Below are 19,541 nucleotides of genomic sequence, written 5' to 3' on the forward strand. Positions count from 1 at the left end.
CCCCTAGGATTACAGGCACGTGCCACCATGCACAGATAAATTTTTTTTTTTTTGTATTTTTAGTAGAGATGGGGTTTCAGAATGTTGGACGGGCTGGTCTTGAACTCCTGACCTTGTGATCTACCCAACTCAGCCTCCCAAAGTGCTGGGATTACAGGCATGAGCCACGGTGCCCAGCTTCACTATGCCATTTCATGCAAGAGGCTTGAGCATCTGCAGATTTTGGTATCTGAATGGGGATCCTGGAACCAATCACCCAGGGATAGTGAAGGACCACGGTATATAATTTTTATTTGTCAATCTTAAAAATAAAGCATAAAAAATTTACAACAACAAGATAAAAAATAAGAAGCGTTTTTAAAGTGTGAGGATAAGTTTAGATTTATTTTTTCCTACGTGTAACCCTATGGTCCTGTGTTATTTTTTGAGAAAATATTCTATTCCACCTTAAACTACATGGCAGCCTTTGTCAACTATAAAGGGACTGTGTATCCACAGATGTATTTTAGACACACTTTTCTGTCCAGTGGTTCTCTGTATCCCCTCTCATGAGGATGCTGCATTTTATATAAACTTACAGAACCCCTTAAAATTTGGTAACCTCAGTCCTCTGATTTGTTATTATAGGTTATTTAGTTTGCTTTTTTTTTTTTTTCTTGAGACACACTCTTCCTCTGTCACCCAAGCTGGAGTTCAGTGGCTCGAGCTCAGCTCAATGCAACCTCCGCCTCCCAGGTTCAAGCAGTTCTCGTGCCTCTGGTTTAGTACTAGAAACTCAAGCAGGAAAATTAGAATGGCTTTTTGTCACAATTACTCTGATAATGTTAATAATACCTCTTAGATATTTTGCACATTACACATGAAGAAGAGTTTGAATCTCAGATAAAAACAAAAATTCATCAAAAGTCTTTAATGAAAGCACAGAATTCAATCATCTCGTGTGTGAGAGTTTGGATCTGAGACGTCTTTTGAGTCTGGTCATAGTGAAGGACGCAAGGTGTCAATTCTAGTGAGAACAATTTCCAGGAAGCCATGTTCCGCTCTTGAGCGAGCACCCACTGGGCCTCATGCAAGGTAGAAAGAGCCTGCGTACGTCACCCTCCCATGATGTGGTCAGCATGTAAACTGCATGGGCAGGGCGCCAAAAAACATCCTGTGCGCTGCTGAGCTGAGCTGGGGCGCGGCCGCCTGTCTGCACCGGCAGCACCATATCGCTCATGGTCGTCAGCATGGCGTGTGTTGGTGAGTCCTGGAAGGGAATCGAGGGAGGGAGTGCGGGGATGGAGATCTGGGCCTAGAGGTAAAGATCTGGGCCTGGAGTGGAGATATGGGTCTGATGTGGAGATATGGGCCTGGAGTGGAGATATGGGCCTGGAGTGGAGATCTGGGCCAGGAAGTGTTGATCTGGGCCTGGAGTGGAGATCTGGGCCAGGAAGTGTTGATCTGGGCCTGGAGCCTGGGTCTCTCCACAGCCGAGAGCCCTGTTCTTGGCAGCAGGTAGGCAGGGAGGCTAAGTTTACCTTCAGCCAATCAGGGGCCTGGCTACCAAGACTCACAGCCCAGTCGGGGCAGCAAGGGAGGCCTGGTTTGCCTGCAGGTGGATGGTCCATCATGATCTTTCTTTCCAGGGTTCTTCTTGCTGCAGGGGTCCTGGCCACACATGGGTGAGTCCTTCTCCAAACCTTAGGTTGTCATCTCCCCACATAAGAGGATTTTCCTGAAACAGGAGGGAAGCCCGGTGGGGGATTTTCTTATAAACAAGGATGACGAGACCCTGGGGTGCTCAGCCCACAGTTCCGACCTTGCCCTCCCCAGCCTTCCTTTCCCTGGGCTGAGTCAGGTTCTGTGGGAACCCGGGAGGGTAGACTGGGGTCCTCCAAGCTGTGCTGTGCGGCGGGGATGTGGTGTCACTGGCAGAGGCAGGGAGCAAAGCAGTGCTAGGAACAGCAGGCCTCTGAGGACAAAGGTGTAACTCACACCCTCCAGCGTTTCCATGACGGTAGGGGCTGCAGTGTGGCTGCTGTCATTCTACCTAAGAGGTGGGGGAACCCCAGCCATGGCCCTGACATTCCAAATCCTCTGATGGGGGCTCAGTTGTGTATTGTGGTTCACACATTGGCTGCTATTCCATTCACAAAGGACATGCCCTCGACTCCATGTCTATTTGTGTTGTTTTACGTGAGTAATCTTGCACTATTAAAATCTAGTAAGAGTCGCTTATTCAGCACCTGCTCAAAGTTCTCAGCTGACACTTTTGTTGCAGGGAGACGCCATGTCTATGCGGGATGGGTCCTTCCTGTAGCCCTGGGCACCCAGGTGTGGTAGGAGCCTTAGAAAGTGGAAATAGGAGAATCTTCTGAGCACAAGGAGGGAGGGGCGGCTCCACATCTTCCTGTCTAAGGCGGCGCCTCCTTCTCCCCAAGGTGGTCAGGACAAGCCCTTCCTCTCTGCCTGGCCCAGCGCTGTGGTGTCTGAAGGAGAATATGTGACTCTTCAGTGTCGCTCTCGTCTTGGGTTTAACGAATTCAGTCTGTCCAAAGAAGACGGGATGCCTGTCCCTGAGCTCTACAACAGAGTATTCCGGAACAGCCTTTTCATGGGCCCTGTGACCCCAGCACATGCAGGGACCTACAGATGTCGGGGTTCACACCCACACTTCCTCACTGGGTGGTCGGCACCCAGCAACCCCCTGGTGATCATGGTCACAGGTAAGAGGGCTCCTGTCTGGGATTTTCCTTGTCCCACCTCCTGAGTCCCAGAGCTTCTGGTGGGGGTGTCCACCAGCGTCCCATCATCCAGACCCTAACTGTATTTGGGGTAAAGGGGGATTGAATGCAGGGAAATGGCTGCTGTGGTGGGAAGAATAATTGTCCCCAGTGATGACTACATTCTAATCCCTGGAGTCTGTGACTATTTATGTTATAAGGGAAGGGACAGAAGGGGAAGATGGAGCTCAGGTTGTTGATTAGTTGACCTTGAGATGGGGAGATGGCCTCGACTGTCCTGCTGGGCTCAGTGTAATCACAAGTGTCCACATGAAAGGAGGAGGAAGAGGGGAGTGGGGATTAGAGTAGCGTAATGGGAGACTCCATCAGCTTTGAAGGTGGAGGAAGGCCATGAGCCATGAATGCAGGTGGCCTATAGAGGCTGGAAAAGTCAAGGAACTGATTCTCCTGTGTCTCCAGAGGGAACACAGCCCTGCAGATGCCTTGATTTTAGCCCAGGAAAAACAGGGTCCGATTTCTGTCTCCAGAATTGGAAGGGGTCAGTGTGCTCTCTCCTGCTGCCATGCTTCTGATAATTTTCTACAGCAGCAACAGGAAACCAACACTGGAACCCACGTCAAGGACAAGTTAAGAAAGGACACAAGGATAGCCAGGCATGGTGGCAGGTGCATGTAATCCTAGCGACTCGGGAGGCTGAGGGCAGGAGAATCACTTGAACCCAGGAGGCAGACGTTGCAGTGAGCCTAGACCACACCACTTCACTCCAGCCTGGGCGAAGGAGTGAGACTCTGTCTCTAAAATTAATTAATTAATTAAAGAAACCAAACAAGGAGAAGGTTGGCTACACCGAGATCAGCAAGGGTGGGATTATGATGCCACCACCAGGCTCCATCCACATAGGGAGGGGTTGATACTCCTCCAACCAGCACCAGTAGCCAGCCTATGGAAGCTGGCACAGGCATGGCAACAGTGGCTCCCAGTCCCCACCAGGAACAGGGTGTGTGGACACTGGTGCCTGCCTTACTGATCAGTTCATACCTCCTGCCAAGGATTCCAATTCGTCCAAAACAGATTGAACCAGGCTGCTAAGAGCCGGGACGTGCAGCCTATCCTGGTTCCTCTTCCACCCCCACATCGACAGCAGGAAAGACATTAGAGTGAAATAGGTACAACAGCCCAAGAGATGAGGCTGAGCCCAGCAGCAAGGGAATCAGAGGCTACTAGAGACAGAGGGACAGAGAAGAGGTAGGGAGACAGATGGAAGGACCTGCACCAGGAGTTATGGGCACAGAAAAGAACATGAAGACACAGAGAGGAAGGAGAGGGATAAGACACCAGCGAGGGGAAGCCTCACTCATTCCAGGTGCCATGGATGGGATGATAAAGAGAGACACCTTCTAAATTCACAAACTGTCTTCCTAGGAGTCCACAGAAAACCTTCCCTCCTGGCCCACCCAGGTCGCCTGGTGAAATCAGAAGAGACAGTCATCCTGCAATGTTGGTCAGATGTCATGTTTGAGCACTTCCTTCTGCACAGAAAGGGGATGTTTAACGACACTTTGAGCCTCACTGGAGAGCACCATGATGGGGTCTCCAAGGCCAACTTCTCCATCGGTCCCATGACGGAAGACCTGGCAGGGACCTACAGATGCTACGGTTCTGTTCCTCACTCCCCCTATCAGTTGTCGGCTCCCAGTGACCCTCTGGACATCGTGATCACAGGTGAGAGTGTCCAGACATTCTTCTCATTGTCATTGGGATGCAGAGTGAAATGATCCACGACTTGGAGGCCCAGGTGGTTGTAAGGAAGATGAGCTTGGTATTCTTATGGAGAGAGACTGACTTGGTGAGGTCTGTACCAACAGAGACAGAGAAACAGGAGACACAAGTACAGACCAGGTGTCATAACAGAGGACAGATACTGAGAGTTAGAAAAGAAAGAAAGAGTTAAAGGAGACAGACAGACAGACATGTCCCAGAGAGAGGTGTCCGTCCATGCTGACTTTGCTCACAGACCTGGCACAGGTTAGAAGTTTCATTTCTGTTTTACCTCCACAAAGTGTTCTCTACCAGGAAAACCCAAGGACACCCATATTTCTGACCTGAGTTGTGTCCTGTGGCCTCAGGCTTTCTGGCACCTACAGATGCCGTGTTTATTCTGACACCTCTGCCTTCCATGAAATGGAGAGTAATCGTCCCAGGATATCATGGCCCCAGAACGCCAACCCCTGTATGCTGTGTGAACTTGCAGTCCCCAGACTAGATTCTGAGGCTCACATTCCAAATAACCCCACATATGATAGGATCACTGAGAGACACAGAGAGAAATCAGGGACACCAAAAAGCAAAGACATAAACACACAGAGAAAGAGCCAGAGGAAGGAGATTGAGAGACTCACAGACACATAAAGAGAGAGAAAAGAGGGCAGAGAAATGGAGACAATGATGGAAGAGAGCAGAGAAAAGCACTAAAATTAGAGTCTTGAGGGAGAGGCACAAGGACATAGAAAGATAGAGATGTGGGGATGAATTGCAGAGATTCCAAAGAGAACTAGAGAGACTGAGAGGCAGAGCGAGACAGATGATAGATGGATAGATACAGATAGATGGTAAATAGGTAGATGATAAATAATAGGTTATAGATACATAGATGATGATTGATTGATTCATTAATAGATGATACATAGACATCATGAAGATGAAGATAGATATATAGATAATACATAGAGATAGAGAGGCAGAAAAAGAGAGAAATCATAGAGAGAGACAGATGATACATAGATATAGATAATAGATGATTGATGGATAGATAGACGATGGATAAATAGATGATATATAGATATAGATGGCAGGTAGAGAATTTGTAGTTAGACACTGAATAGATAAATAGATAGATCAATAGATAATAGATAGAAATATGCAGAAAGTTATGAACAGGACACAAAGTGAGAAACTCAGAATTTAAAAAAGTAACATCAAGTCAACCAATCCAAGGAGAGTCAGAGAGAATAAAACAATCCAAAAAGGGAAAACATATCTAGAGGTGGGGAAGTGAGGTCAGAGACCTAGAGAGACAGAGAAGGTGGAAGGAGGAAATAGACATGAAGAGAGATGAGTGGAGGGTGAGAGAGAGAGAGAGCATTAGGCCATAGAGCAGGGGACTGAGTTCTCAGCTCAGGTGGGAGGGGAGCTGTGACAAGGAAGAACCTCCCTGAGGAAACTGCCTCTTCTCCTTCCAGGTCTATATGAGAAACCTTCTCTCTCAGCCCAGCCGGGCCCCACGGTTCTGGCAGGAGAGAATGTGACCTTGTCCTGCAGCTCCCGGAGCTCCTATGACATGTACCATCTATCCAGGGAGGGGGAGGCCCATGAACATAGGCTCCCTGCAGTGACCAAGGTCAACGGAACATTCCAGGCTGACTTTCCGCTGGGCCCTGCCACCCAGGGAGGGACCTACAGATGCTTCGGCTCTTTCCGTGTATCTCCCTACGAGTGGTCAAACTCGAGTGACCCACTGCTTGTTTCTGTCACAGGTGAGGAAAGCCCATGCCTGTCCTATGTCTTATGATCCTAGAGCCTTAGCTGAGGAACTTCCTGCTGATGATGGAGAGAAGCGTGGACAGATGCAGAGAGAAGATGAAGCCTGCATGTGAGGGAGGGATCAGGGCACAGGATGGCAGACAGGGCACCTCCAAACCCTCCTGCACGGCCTGCATGGAGGCCCGCGGCCAGGGCTCCAGGCACCCAGGCAGATGGAGAAAGCGGTCAGGAGACACCCAGAGGAGGGAGACTGGGCTAAGTTTGGGGACATCAGAGGTTCCCTCAGCCCCTTAACCTTACCCATTTCCCAGAAGCCCTTCCTGGCCTCTCATCCACACAGAGATGTCATCACCAGCAACCCCTACACCCTTTTCTTTTTGTTTGAAAAAATATTTATTGAGGTTGAATATACCTATATCGTTTACCACCTTTAACTTTTTTTTTTTTTTTGAGGCAGAGTCTAGCTCTGTCCCCTATGCTGGAACGCAGTGGCACAATCTCAGTTCACTGCAACCTCAACCTCCTGGGTTCAAGCGATTCTCCTGCCTCAGCCACCTGAGTAGCTGGTACTACAGGCGCGCACCACCATGCCAGGCTACTTTTTGTATTTTTAGTAGAGAGGGGGTTTCACCATGTTGGTCGAGATGGTCTCGAACTCCTGACCATGTGATCCACCCCCATCGGCCTCCCAAAGTGCTGGGCTTACAGGCATGAGTCACCACGCCCAGCCACATTTACCATTTTTAAGTGTAAAGTCTAGTGGTCATAAATACATATATATATATATATATATATATATATATATATATATATATTTTTTTTTTTTTTTTTTTTTTTTTTTACCCTCTACCCTTTTCTTCCTGGCCTCTGGTAGCCACCATTCTACTCTCTACCTTCATGAGATCCACCTTTTAGCTCCTGTATATGGATGAGAAATGAGAATCTTTGTAATGACTTCCAGTTCCATCCATGTGGCTGCAAATATCAGGATGTTATTCTTTCTATGGATGAGTAGTCTCCACTGTGCGAATGTACTACATTCTCTCTATCCATTCATCCACTGATGGGCAGGTAGGTTGACTCCACATCTTGGCTACTGTGAACAGTGCTGCACCAATCATACGAGTGCAGATATCACTTCGATATATTGATTTACTTTCCTTTGGATATAAACCCAGTAGTGAAATTGCTGGATACTATGAAAGTTCTCTTTTTATTTTTTTGTTTGTTGTTTTGTTTTTGTTTTTGAGACAGTTTCCCTCTGTGCCCAGGCTGGAGTACAAGTGATGTGATCTTGGCTCATTGCAACCTCCGCCTCCTGGGTTCAAATGATTTTCCTGCCTCAGCCTCCCTAGTAGCTGGGATTACAGGTGCACGCCACCATGCCTGGCTACTTTTTGGTTTTTTTAGTATAGATGGGGTTTCCCCATGTTGGCTGGGCTGCTCTCAAACTCATGACCTCAACTGAGGTGCCCGCCTCGGTCTCCCAAAGTGCCGGGATTACAGGCATGATCCACCTCATCCAACCTCTTTTTAGTTCTTTAAAGGACTTCCACACTTTTCTCCGTAATGGCTGTACTAATTTACACTCCTACCAACAGGGTACCAGGGTTGTCCTTTCTCTACCACTTTGGCAGCATTTGTTTTGCCTGTCTTGCAGCTAAAAGCCATTTTATTTTATTTCATTTTATTTTGAGATGGAGTTTCGCTCTTGTCACCCAGGCTGGAGTGCAGTGGCGCGATCTCGGCTCACCGCAACCTCCACCTCCCAGGTTCAAGCGATTTTCCTGCCTCAGCCTCCCAAGTCGCTGGAATTACAGGCACACGCCACCACGCCCGGATAATTTTTGTGTTTTTAGTAGAGACAGTGTTTCTCCATGTGGGTCAGGCTGGTCTCAAACTCCCGACCTCAGGAGATTCGCCCACCTCGGGCTCTCAAAGTTCTAGGATGACAGACGTGAGCCACCACGCCCAGCCTAAAAGCCATGTTAATGGGATGAGATGAAAACTCACTTCAATTTTAATTTGCATTTCTCTGATGATGAGTGATACTGAGCACTTTTTCATATGCGGGGAAATTTCATGTCTTTTGCTCCTTTTTCAATTAAATCATTTGTTTTATTGAGTTGTTTGAGCTTCTTATATTTCTAGTTATTAATCCCGTCTCAGATGCATAGTTTGCACATATTTGCTCCCAATCTGTGGGTTGTCTCTTCACTTTGTTGGTTTATTTTTAGCGGTGCATAAGTTGCTTAGTTTGAGGTAATCCCAATGGTCTATTTTTGCTTCGATTACTTGTGTTTTGAAGGTTTAAAACAAAATGTCTTCCTTCAGACAAATGTCGTGGAGCATTTCCCCAATATTTTCTTCTACGTGTTTCATAGGTTCAGGCCTTTGACTCACATCTTTAATCCATTTTCATTTGATTTTTGTGTATGGTGACAGGTAGAGGTGCAGTTTCATTCTTCTGCATGTAGATGTCCAGGTTTCCCGGCACTGTTTATTGAAAAGACTGTCTTTTCCTGATTGTAAGTTCTTGGCACCTTTGTCAAAGTCCACTGGATGGGCTGGGCATGGTGGCTAACACCTGCAATTCCAGCACTTTAGGAAGCCGAGGCAGGTGGATCGCCTGAGGCCAGGAGTTCAAGATCAGCCTGGCCAACATGGTGAAACATCATCTCTACTAAAAATACAAAAATTAGCTGAGCATGGTGGTCAGCACCTGTAATACCACTACTCAGGAGTTTGAGGCAAGAGAATTGATTGAACCCAGGAGGCTGAGGTTGCAGTGAACCAAGATTGCACCTCTGCCCTCCAGCCTGGGTGACAGAGTGAAACTCCACCTCAAAAGAAAAAATCAAAAAACATTGGATGTAAATGCATGGATTATATCTGTGTTCTTCATTCTGCTCCATTGTTCTATGTGCCTTTCTTTATGCCAACATCATGCTGTTTTGCTTACTACAGCTCTGTAACATATTTTGAGATCAGGTACTGTGATGCTCCTGTTTTCTCTTTATACCTTGAAGTCTCAAGACAGTGGGTGTCACATACAAAAATTACGGAAAAAAGGATCCCAGGACTCCCAGGGCACAATATTAGATAACAGAGTGTTGGCCGTGAACCAACCTCAAAGATTTCCATTGAGTAGAGGACAGGCAGCCTCATTTCCTCACCTCTCTCCTGTCTCATGTTCTAGGAAACCCTTCAAATAGTTGGCCTTCACCCACTGAACCAAGCACCAAAACCGGTGAGTACAGAACCCTCTTATATCCGCTTTTGGAAACCTGGGGAGGTGGAAACCTTGGATTCAGGCGTTGACTCAGCATCTCACAGCTCTGACATTGTGCGCCTGTCTTCTACCATCTCTGAACTCCAGATACCCCAACAGCGAAAGGGATCTGGGCCCAACACAGGGCTCAGTGAAATCTCTTAATCTCTCATTTTATGGAGCTGAGACCTCCTACAAGCTAGAAGAATGATTGCCAATCTGACATCCTTCTCAGGAAAAATGCAATGTTTGTTCTGCCTGCATTCCTAACTGGAGGATAAATTCCTGGGGGCTTGAGAGAGGGAAGGGAAGGGAACATCTGATGAGGGCGAGGTGTTTTAGAGAAGTTCCACTTGCCCAGGAATGAATTACTGTTGGTCATGAAGCAACCCTGGCTGACTCAGCAGAGCAAGAGCCTTGCCGTAACAGAGAACAGAGCTCATGCACGCACACTTCGACTCACTGACTTATTCAGCCATGGCCCCATGCTCAGGCTGTGCAGTGTGGAAGCTTTTCCTCTTGTTGCCATAACAAATTTCCACAAGATTCATGGGTGAAAACAAAACGGTTATTTAATTATCTTACACAGCTGTAGCTCAAAGTATGAAGCGCATGTCACTGGGCTAAAATCAAGGTGACAGCAAGGCTGCCTTCCCTCTGAAGGTTGCAGGCGAGAATCTGCTTCTCACTTGTCCCAGTTTCTAAAGGTTCCCAGTTCCTTGGCTCCTGGTCCCCTTCCTCCTTCCTCAAAGCCCACAAAGACTGATCACATCTCACATGGCATCACTCAGACCCTTCTTCCTTACCACACCTCTTTCTCTGAATGCTGCTCTCCCTTCTTCCCCTTCTTTTGAAAACTTGGGGATTCTATTGGGTTCACCAAGATGAAAATCCATCATAATCTCCCGGAAGTCATCCAGGATACCCTTGTTTTAAGTTCAGCTGATTAGCAACTGTAGTTCCATCTGCAATCTTCATTCCTCCTTTCCATGTAAAATAACATATTCACAAGCTATAGAGGCTAGGACAGGGACATTTTGGGGTGGGACAGCATTCTTCTGCCTTCCACAAACAGTGAACAAGATGCATTTGGTCTCTGCTCTTGGGACACTGATATTGCAGATGGTTAAACGGGAGGGCAGAAAATGAATGCACAAGTGAACCAATAAATGAATGATCCATTGGGAAGCATTTGTGCATGAAATCTATTTGTTTGTTTGTTCATTTGTTTATTCAGACAGAGTCTCCCTCTGTCTTCCAGGCTACAGTGCAGTGTCACAATCTTGGCTCACTGCAACCTGCGTCTCCTGGATTCAAGTGACTCTCTTGCCTCAGCCTCTCGAGTAGCTGGGATTACAGGCAACTGCCACCATGCCCGGCTAATTCTTTTTGTATATTTTTTGTAGGGAGGATGTTTCACCATGTTGGCCAAGCTTGTCTGAAACTCCCAACCTCAAGTGATCCAACCATCTCAGCATCCCAAAGTACTGGGATTACAGGCGTGAGCCACTGTGCCCAGCCAGAATTCAAAATCAATAATAGATAATGCTGAGTGTATGATTTTGGGTGACAGAGAAGGTCTCATTAATCAGATATTTGTGACATTAATGAAAAACACCGATTGAACCCCTGAAAGATTGGCGGAAGGATTTTCCACACACAGCTGTCAGCCGTGAAGGCACAAAGGTGAAAACAATCTGATGTGGAAGGAAGAGGCTCTGCCTGAAATGCTGGGAATGAGATGGGGAGAATGACAAGACGACTGTGGAGAGACGGAGAGCACACTGGGTACACAGGAAACTAAGGAGGAACAAGGAGTGTGTGTTTGATACTCACAGCCGTTGGATTCACCTCGGGGTAACCAGGAATCCCTACATGATTAATAGTGACTGACATGAAAATAAGGGAGGCCCATGTGCATAACTAGAATCCAGGAGACTGTGGAAAAGGCAATTCCTACCCCACTGGTGAAATGTGGTGCTGATTTAGTCCCTAAGTGGATGAAGCAGATGGATATAAGATAGGCTTGTGAGGTAGAATCACTTGCAGGGAGGGCTTGCAGGATTTGATTTTCCTAGTTGTTTAATCCTCGCTTAATTAATTTCTTTATGAGATTTATTCATCCTACACATAAACCAATACCTGGCAAAGGAGTGACAGATATATGAGGGGTGGTGGAAATGAAGGGATCTATTATAGCATAGTATACAAGTCTGTGAATGGTGGCTCACGCCTGTAACCCAGCACTGCAGGAGGCCAAGGCGGGTGGATTCCATGAAGTCAGAAGTTCGAGACCAGCCTGACCAACACGGTGGAACCCTATCTCTACTAAAAATACAAAAATTAGCCGAGCATGCTGTTGCATCCCTGTAATCCCAGCTCCTACTCTGGAGGATGAAGCAGGAGAATGACTTCAACCCAGGAGGTGGAGGTTGCAGTGAGTGGAGATTGCATCACTGCACTCCAGCCTGGGTGACACAAGGAGACTCCATCTCAAAAAATAAAAATAAGAAATGCATAAATATAATAAAACACACGCGAATGACAAAGGCACCTGAATTCCAATCATCATTTTTCTATTTGTCTATAATTACTTCTTTGATCCTTTATCTTATCCGTTAGGCAATCAGCCTAAAACCTCTTCCCTATTTGGCTTTCTGTGAGCATGAGATCGTATAAAAAAAGTGAAAGCCCGCTGAATCCTCCAGCACAGATCCTGGAATAGACAAAGTGCTCTGTTCATCACAAAAAAAAATGCCCTCTCACCCAAATCCCCACATCACCCCTACTTCCAATCACCTGTGGAGATTCAGATAGGCCATGGGGAGGTAAACAATACTCCTTGGTGTGAGTCCAGATCTTGGAATCAGAGATCAGTGCCAGCACTAGCTCCTGCTCCCCTTTCCTACTAATTCACAGGAGGACAGGAGGTATTGAAGCAATAGATGGCCGAGGGGGTGGTCCTTCCCCCAGCCTCTCGGGTAGAACAGCAGCCTAACATGTGTCTCCTGAGATCACAAAGAGTAGCACGTTTCACACGGGCTTCAGCACTATTTCCTGGCTGTTTGACACAAGAGAATCCTACTTCGCTTTTTTTTATCTTGATTTCACTTTTGTTTCCTTTTCTTGGAGAATGCAAGTTGTTTGACTCAAGAATGCTGTGGATGTAGAAATCCTAAAGCACATTTGCTGTGTATCAATCCCAGTGCAGTCTTCCCAGAGAAGACTCTAAACACCTCCTGGACTGCACCTGGGCCTATGCCAATTCCTATCACTCACCGTCACTCCAGGGAGACAGAACACACAGAGAACACATTACACAGGCAGGTTCATTACTAACAGATAAGCAGCGAGTGACAACAGAAACCTACATTTCAATGTGAGCCAGTCCCTCAAGGCTCAGAGAAGTTGCTCGGGACATGTGGATTCACCCCATTTGCAGTGTAGCTGGGGGAAGCCAGAAAGCAGCCCAGCCTGGGTTTTGTACCGTGGAGCCACAGGAAGCTCTCAGCTAAAGCACTGCATGACGTCCTCCTCCAGGAAGAACAGGAAGACAGCCCAGGCTGTTCTGAGACGTTCCTCCTGATCTCAGGATGTTGCTGTCTTAGTCCATTTTTGTTGCTCTAAAAGAACACTTGAGCCTGGGTAACTTCTAAAGAAAAGAGATTTGTTTGCCTCACAGTTCTGCAGGCTGGGTGCTTGTCCTAAAGAGATGCTGTATGTGGTTACCCGTCAATCAAGAAATGCAAGACAATTCATAAAGAGGAACTGCTATGATTAGCTTCTTATTGGTGTCTCGTCTTCTTCCAGGTAACCCCAGACACCTGCACGTTCTGATTGGGACCTCAGTGGTCATCATCCCCTTCGCCATCCTCCTCTTCTTTCTCCTTCATCGCTGGTGCTCCAAAAAAAAAAGTAAGTCTCACGAAGCAGAGGCCAGAGAGCTGAGGGCCATGTGGGGAAGCAGGATGGGAGCAGGCACGTGTGTGTTCCTCACAGGTAGGATGGTCCCTGGCCCAAGGCAGCAGCCACAGAGGCAGGACTTTCTAGAGAGAGCACCAGACACCCTGCCCCTGCCTTCAGCTCACAGACCATTGCCTGACTCTGAACTGTATCCTCACGTCCCCTGCAGCCACTCACATCCAGAAGAAGGTTCCATGACAGGCAGAAAGTGGGAGACAGATCAATGGGATGGGAACTCAGAGCTATTCATGGGATGGGAACTCAGAGCTATTCATGGGATGGGAACTCAGAGCTATTCATGGGATGGGTCCTTGAGCTCAGAGAGATAGAATGTCTGAGTCTGCTGTTGGCAACTGAGGGACCTCAGGCACCTATGGCCTCCCCCTGTGTGTTGGTATCTGCTTATGAAATGAGGACCCTGAAGTGCCCTCTGAGCTGTTTTGATGACTTCCGTCTTCTACAGATGCTGCCGTAATGGACCAAGAGCCTGCAGGGAACAGAACAGTGAACAGGGAGGTAGGTTCTCCTCAGCCCAGCCTCATGGATCGAGTCTTATTCCCTAATAGTCTTGAAGAATGTGAGCACCCTCCCTCACTCAGCATTTCCCTCTCTCCAGGATTCTGATGAACAAGACCCTCAGGAGGTGACATATGCACAGTTGGATCACTGCGTTTTCACACAGAGAAAAATCTCTCCCCCTTCTGAGAGGCCCAAGACACCCCCAACAGATACCATCGTGTACACGGAACTTCCAAATGCTGAGCCCAGATCCAAAGTTTTCTCCTGCCCATGAGCACCACAGTCAGACCTTGAGGGGATCTTCTAGGGAGACAACAGCCCTGTCTCTAAACTGGGTTGCCAGCTCCCATGTACCAGCAGCTGGAATCTGAAGGCGTCAGTCTGCATCTTAGGGCATCGCTCTTCCTCACACCACAAATCTGAACGTGCCTCTGTCTTGCTTACAAATGTCTAAGGTCCCCACTGCCTGCTGCAGAGAAAACACACTCCTTTGCTTAGCCCACAATTCTCCATTTCACTTGACCCCTGCCCACCTCTCCAACCTAACTGGCTTACTTCCTAGTCTACTTGAGACTGCGATCACACTGAGGAACTCACAATTCCAAACATACAAGAGGCCCCCTCTTGACATGGCACTTACCCACGTACTGTTCCACCTACCCTCATGCTGTTTCACCTTTCTTCGGACTATTTTCCAGCCTTCTGTCAGCAGTGAAACTTATAAAATTTTTTGTGATTTCAATGTAGCTCTCTCCTCTTCAAATAAACATGTCTGCCCTCATGCTTTAGGTAATGTGACACTGTACTCACTGAAAGAAACCGCTGTTATCATTACCATGTCCATATAACCCCATCTGTTCTCTACTGGGTTCTCACCCCTGGACTCTGAGCTTCTGGAAGCAGGGTGGAGCCTCATTTGTCTCTGGGACTCCTATTTCCATCCAAAGATGCAGTACATAGGAGGTTCCAAGGATCGTGAATCAGATCAGCAAGTGATATTCTTACTCTCTGCAGACCTGGAAAACTGGCAGAGTCATTCCAAGATGAAACATTTGCAGAGTCATAGGCCTTGTTAGTCTCATCTCCACGGGGACACATATCAACACATCACATTTCATACTATAAATATACAGTCGCTCCTCCATATCTGTGGGGTTTACAGGTGTTTATTGAACCAAGTATAAATAAAAAATATTCAGAGAAAATATCCACAAAGTTTCAAAAAGCATAACTGTGTTGAACGGACACAAATGAAGCTGTGTGTAGGCTGTATCAGGAATTATAAGTAATCTAGAGATGATTTCATGTATACAGGAGGATGTGCATAGGTTATTTGCAAACGCTGTGCCATTTCGTATAAGAGGCTTGAGCATCTACAGATTTTGGTATCTGAGTGGAGATCTCGAAACCAATCACCCACGAATAGTGAAGGGTGACCGTATATGACTTTTATTTCTCAAATTTAAATATAAATCATAAAAAATGTACAACAACTAGATAAAAACTAAGAAGTGTTTTTATAGTGTGAGAATAAGTTTAGATTTATTCTTTCCTACATGTAACCCTTTGGTTTAATATTATTTATCGAGAAGACATTCTATGCCACCTTAAACCACACGGCAGCCTTTGTCAACTAAAAAGGGACTGTGTGTACACGGATGTGTATTTTAGACACTGTTCCTGCTAAAGGGCTCCCTGTCTCCACACTCTTGAGGATGCTGCACTTTATGAAGCCTCATAGAACCCTTTAAATTTAGTAGCCAGAGCCCTCTAATTTGTTATTATAGGCTACTTGCTATTTTTTTTTTCTGGAGGCAGAGTCTTGCTCTGTCGCCCAGGCTGGACTGCAGTGGCGCAATCTCAGCTCACTGCAACCTCCGCCTCCCAGGTTCAAGCGATTCTCGTGCCTCAGCCTCTTGGGTAGCTGGCGTTACAGGTGCCTGACACCAGGCACAGCTAATTTTTGGATTTTTAGCAGAGACACGGTTTCACTGTGTTGGCCAGGCTGCTCTCAATCTCCTCATCTCAGTTCATCCGCCCACCTTGGCTTCCCAACGTGCTGGGGGAAACTTGATTTTCTATAGCATTATGTTACTGGATATTTCTGTAAAATTTAAAATGAGGGAGGGAGAGAGACAGAGAGAGAGCAAACTCCAGAGTTGGGACTCTGGAATCTTGGGTCATGAGACAAATTTTAGATAAAACTACAAAAATCCAGAGTTTACATGTGTGGTTTTTGCTGATAACATACAATTCTAAGATTGTAAATAATTGCATAATCCTTCCCTGGGAATTTAAATCATTTTAACTGGTTCTGCTGTAATACTAGAAATACAAGCATGAAAAATTCTAATGGTTTATTAGTCACAATGACTCTGAAAACATTAATAATACCTATTAGATATTTTGCATATTACACAGGAAGAAGAGTTTGAATCTCAGATAAAAACAATAAAAATACATGAAAAGTCTTTCACGTTAGCACAGATTTTAGGCATCTCGTGTTCCAGAGGTTGGATCTGAGACGTGTTTTGAGTTGGTCATAGTGAAGGACACTAGGTGTCAATTCTAGTGAGAACAATTTCCAGGAAGCCGTGTTCCGCTCTTGAGCGAGCACCCACTGGGCCTCAGGCAAGGTAGAAACAGCCTGCGTACGTCACCCTCCCATGATGTGGTCAACATGTAAACTGCATGGGCAGAGCGCCAAATAACATCCTGTGTGCTGCTGAGCTGAGCTGGGGCGCAGCCGCCTATCTGCACTGGCAGCACCATGTCGCTCATGGTCGTCAGCATGGCGTGTGTTGGTGAGTCCTGGAAGGGAATAGAGGGAGGGAGTGTGGGGATGGAGATCTGGGCCCAGAGGTGGATATCTGGGCCTGGAGTGGAAATATGGGCCTAGGATGGAGATATGGGCCTGGGTGTGGAGATATGGGACTGGAGTGGAGATATGGGCCTAGAGTGGAGATATGGGCTTGGGGTGGAGATATGGGCCTGGGGTGGAGATATGGGCCTGGAGGTGGAGTTACTGGCCTTCAGTAGAGATATGGGCCTGGTGTGGAGATACAGGCCTGGATTGGAGATATGGGCCTAGGGTGGAGATCTGAGCCTGGAGTGGAGATATGGGCCTGGATTGGAGATATGGGCTTACGGTGGAGATCTTGGCCTGGATTGGCGATATGGGCCTGGATTGGCGATATGGGCCTAGGGTGGAAATATCGGCCTGGAGTGGAGATATGGGCCTGGAGTGGAGATATAGGCCTAGGGTGGAAATATTGGCCTGGAGTGGAGATATGGGCTTGTGGTGGGGATATGGGCTTGTGGTGGGGATCTGGGCTTGGAGGCTGGGTCTCTGCACAGACAACAGCCCTGTTCTTGGGTGCAGGTAGGCACTGAGGGTGAGTTTAACTTCAGTCCAGGAAGGGCCTGGCTACCAAGACTCACAGCCCAGTGGGGGCAGCAAGGGAGGGCTGGTTTGCCTGCAGATGGATCGTCCATCATGATCTTTCTTTCCAGGGTTCTTCTTGCTGCGGGGGGCCTGGCCACATGAGGGTGAGTCCTTCTCCAAACCTTCAGGTGTCATCTCCCCACATAAGAGGATTTTCCTGAAACAGGAGGGAAGTCCTGTCAGGGAGCCTCTCATAAACTAGGAAGAGGGGACCCTGGGGTGCTCGGCCCACAGTTCCGACCTCGCCTCCCTGGCCTTTCATTCCCTTGGCAGAGTCAAGTTCTGTGGGGACCAGGGTTAGACTGGGGTGCTCAAAGCTGGGGTGCGTGGTGGGGAAGTGGTAGGAACAGCAGATCCTCTGAGGACAAAGGTGTTACTCACACTTCAGCGTTTCCATGACGGTAGGTGCTGCAGTGTGGCTGCTGTCACTCCACCAGAAGAGGTGGGAAACCACAGCCATGGCCCTGACATTCCAAATCCTCTGATGGGGGCTCAGTTGCTTATTTTCATTCAGGCATCTGCTGATATTCCATTCTCAAAGGACATGCCCTCCACCCCATGTCTACCCTGTGTTGTTTTATGTGAGTAATCTTACAGTATTAAAATCTAGTAGGAGTCTCTTACTCAGCACTTGTTTATAGTTCTCAGCTGACACTTTTGTTGTAGGGAGACACCATGTCTTTGCGGGATGGGTCCTTCCTTCAGCCCTGGGCACCAAGGTGAGATAGTAGCCATAGAAACATGGAAAGCAAGGAGAATCTTCAGAGCACAGGGAGGGAGGGGTGGCTCCACATCCTCCTCTCTAAGGCAGTGCCTCCTTCTCCCCAAGGTGGTCAGGACAAGCCCTTGCTGTCTGCCTGGCCCAGCCCTGTGGTGCCTCCAGGACATGTGATTCTTCGGTGTCATTCTTATCTTGGGTTTAACAACTTCAGTGTGTACAAGGAAGATGGGGTGCCTGGCACTGAGCTCTACAACAGAATATTCTGGCAGAGCCTTTTCATGGGCCTGTGACCCCAGCACACACAGGGACGTACAGATGTTGGGGTTCACACCTACACTCCCCCACTGGGTGGTCGGCACCCAGCAACTCCCTGGTGATCATGGTTACAGGTCAGAGGGCTCTTGTCTGGGATCCTCCTTGTCCCACCTCCTGAATCCCAGAGCTTCTGGTGGGGGTGTCCTTGAGGGTCCCATCACCCAGGCCCTGACTATATTTGGGGTAAAGGGGGATTGAATACAGGGAAATGGGTGCTGTGCTGGGAAGAATAATTGTCCCCAGTGATGACTACATTCTAATCCCTGGAGTCTGTGACTATTTATGTTATAGGGGAAGGGACTGAAAGGGGAAGATGGAGCTCAGGTTGTTGATGAGTTGACTTTGAGATGGGGAGAGAGCCTGGACTGTCCCACTGGGCTCAATGTAATCACAAGGGTCCACATGAAAGGAGGAGGAAGAGGGGAGTGGGGATTCGAGTAGCGTAATGGGAGTCTCCATCAGCTTTGAAGGTGGAGGAAGGCCATGAGCCATGAATGCAGGTGGCCTATAGAGGCTGGAAATGTCAAGGAACTGATTCTCCTGAGTCCCCAGAGGGAATGAAGCCCTGCAGATGCCTTGATTTTAGCCCGGGAAAAATGGAGTCCGATTTCTGTCTCCATAAGTGGAAGAAATCAGTGTGCTCTCTCCTGCTGCCATGCTTCTGATTATTTTCTACAGCAGCAACAGGAAACCAACACTGGAACCCAGGTCAAGGACAAATTAAGAAACGACACAAGGATAGCCGGGCATGGAGGCAGACGCATGTAATCTTAGGGACTTGGGAGGCTGAGGGCAGGAGAATCACTTGAACCCAGGAGACAGAGGTTGCAGTGAGCCGAGACCACACCACTTTACTCCAGCCTGGACGAAGAATTGAGACTCTGTCTCCAAAATTAATTAATTAATTAAAGAAACCAAACAAGGGGAAGGTTGGCTACTCTGAGATCAGCAAGGGTGGGATGATGATGCCACCACGAGGCTCCATCCACAGAGGGAGGGGTTGATAATCCTCCAACCAGCACCAGGAGCCAGCCTATGGAA

The 19,541-nt window shown here is 47.6% G+C and overlaps 1 protein-coding gene and 1 pseudogene across 6 annotated transcripts; both read left to right on the forward strand.

Annotated features, from left to right (window-relative positions):
* Positions 1–1,202: 1,202 nt before the first annotated feature.
* Positions 1,203–14,331, forward strand: LOC134729572 (killer cell immunoglobulin-like receptor 2DL1). 6 transcript variants are annotated; one of them, XM_063599671.1, is made up of 9 exons: positions 1,203–1,242; positions 1,629–1,664; positions 2,424–2,708; positions 4,149–4,448; positions 5,966–6,259; positions 9,466–9,516; positions 13,348–13,452; positions 13,964–14,016; positions 14,117–14,331. In XM_063599671.1, exons 1-9 carry the CDS (start codon positions 1,218–1,220, stop codon positions 14,291–14,293), a joined length of 1,326 nt encoding a protein of 441 aa, XP_063455741.1. In that variant the 5' UTR covers positions 1,203–1,217; the 3' UTR covers positions 14,294–14,331. The 6 variants fall into 6 exon arrangements, with proteins under 6 accessions (XP_063455741.1, XP_063455742.1, XP_063455743.1 ...); XM_063599672.1 differs by having other exon boundaries at positions 1,215–1,242; positions 4,185–4,448; positions 14,117–14,293; XM_063599673.1 differs by lacking the exon at positions 9,466–9,516 and having other exon boundaries at positions 1,215–1,242; positions 14,117–14,293.
* Positions 14,332–16,789: 2,458 nt separating this feature from the next.
* LOC134729570 (putative killer cell immunoglobulin-like receptor like protein KIR3DP1) overlaps positions 16,790–19,541 on the forward strand; it is a 29,159-nt pseudogene continuing 26,407 nt past the window's right edge.

Source organism: Pan paniscus, chromosome 20 (genome assembly GCF_029289425.2).
Source record: "Pan paniscus chromosome 20, NHGRI_mPanPan1-v2.0_pri, whole genome shotgun sequence".
NCBI lineage: Eukaryota > Metazoa > Chordata > Mammalia > Primates > Hominidae > Pan > Pan paniscus.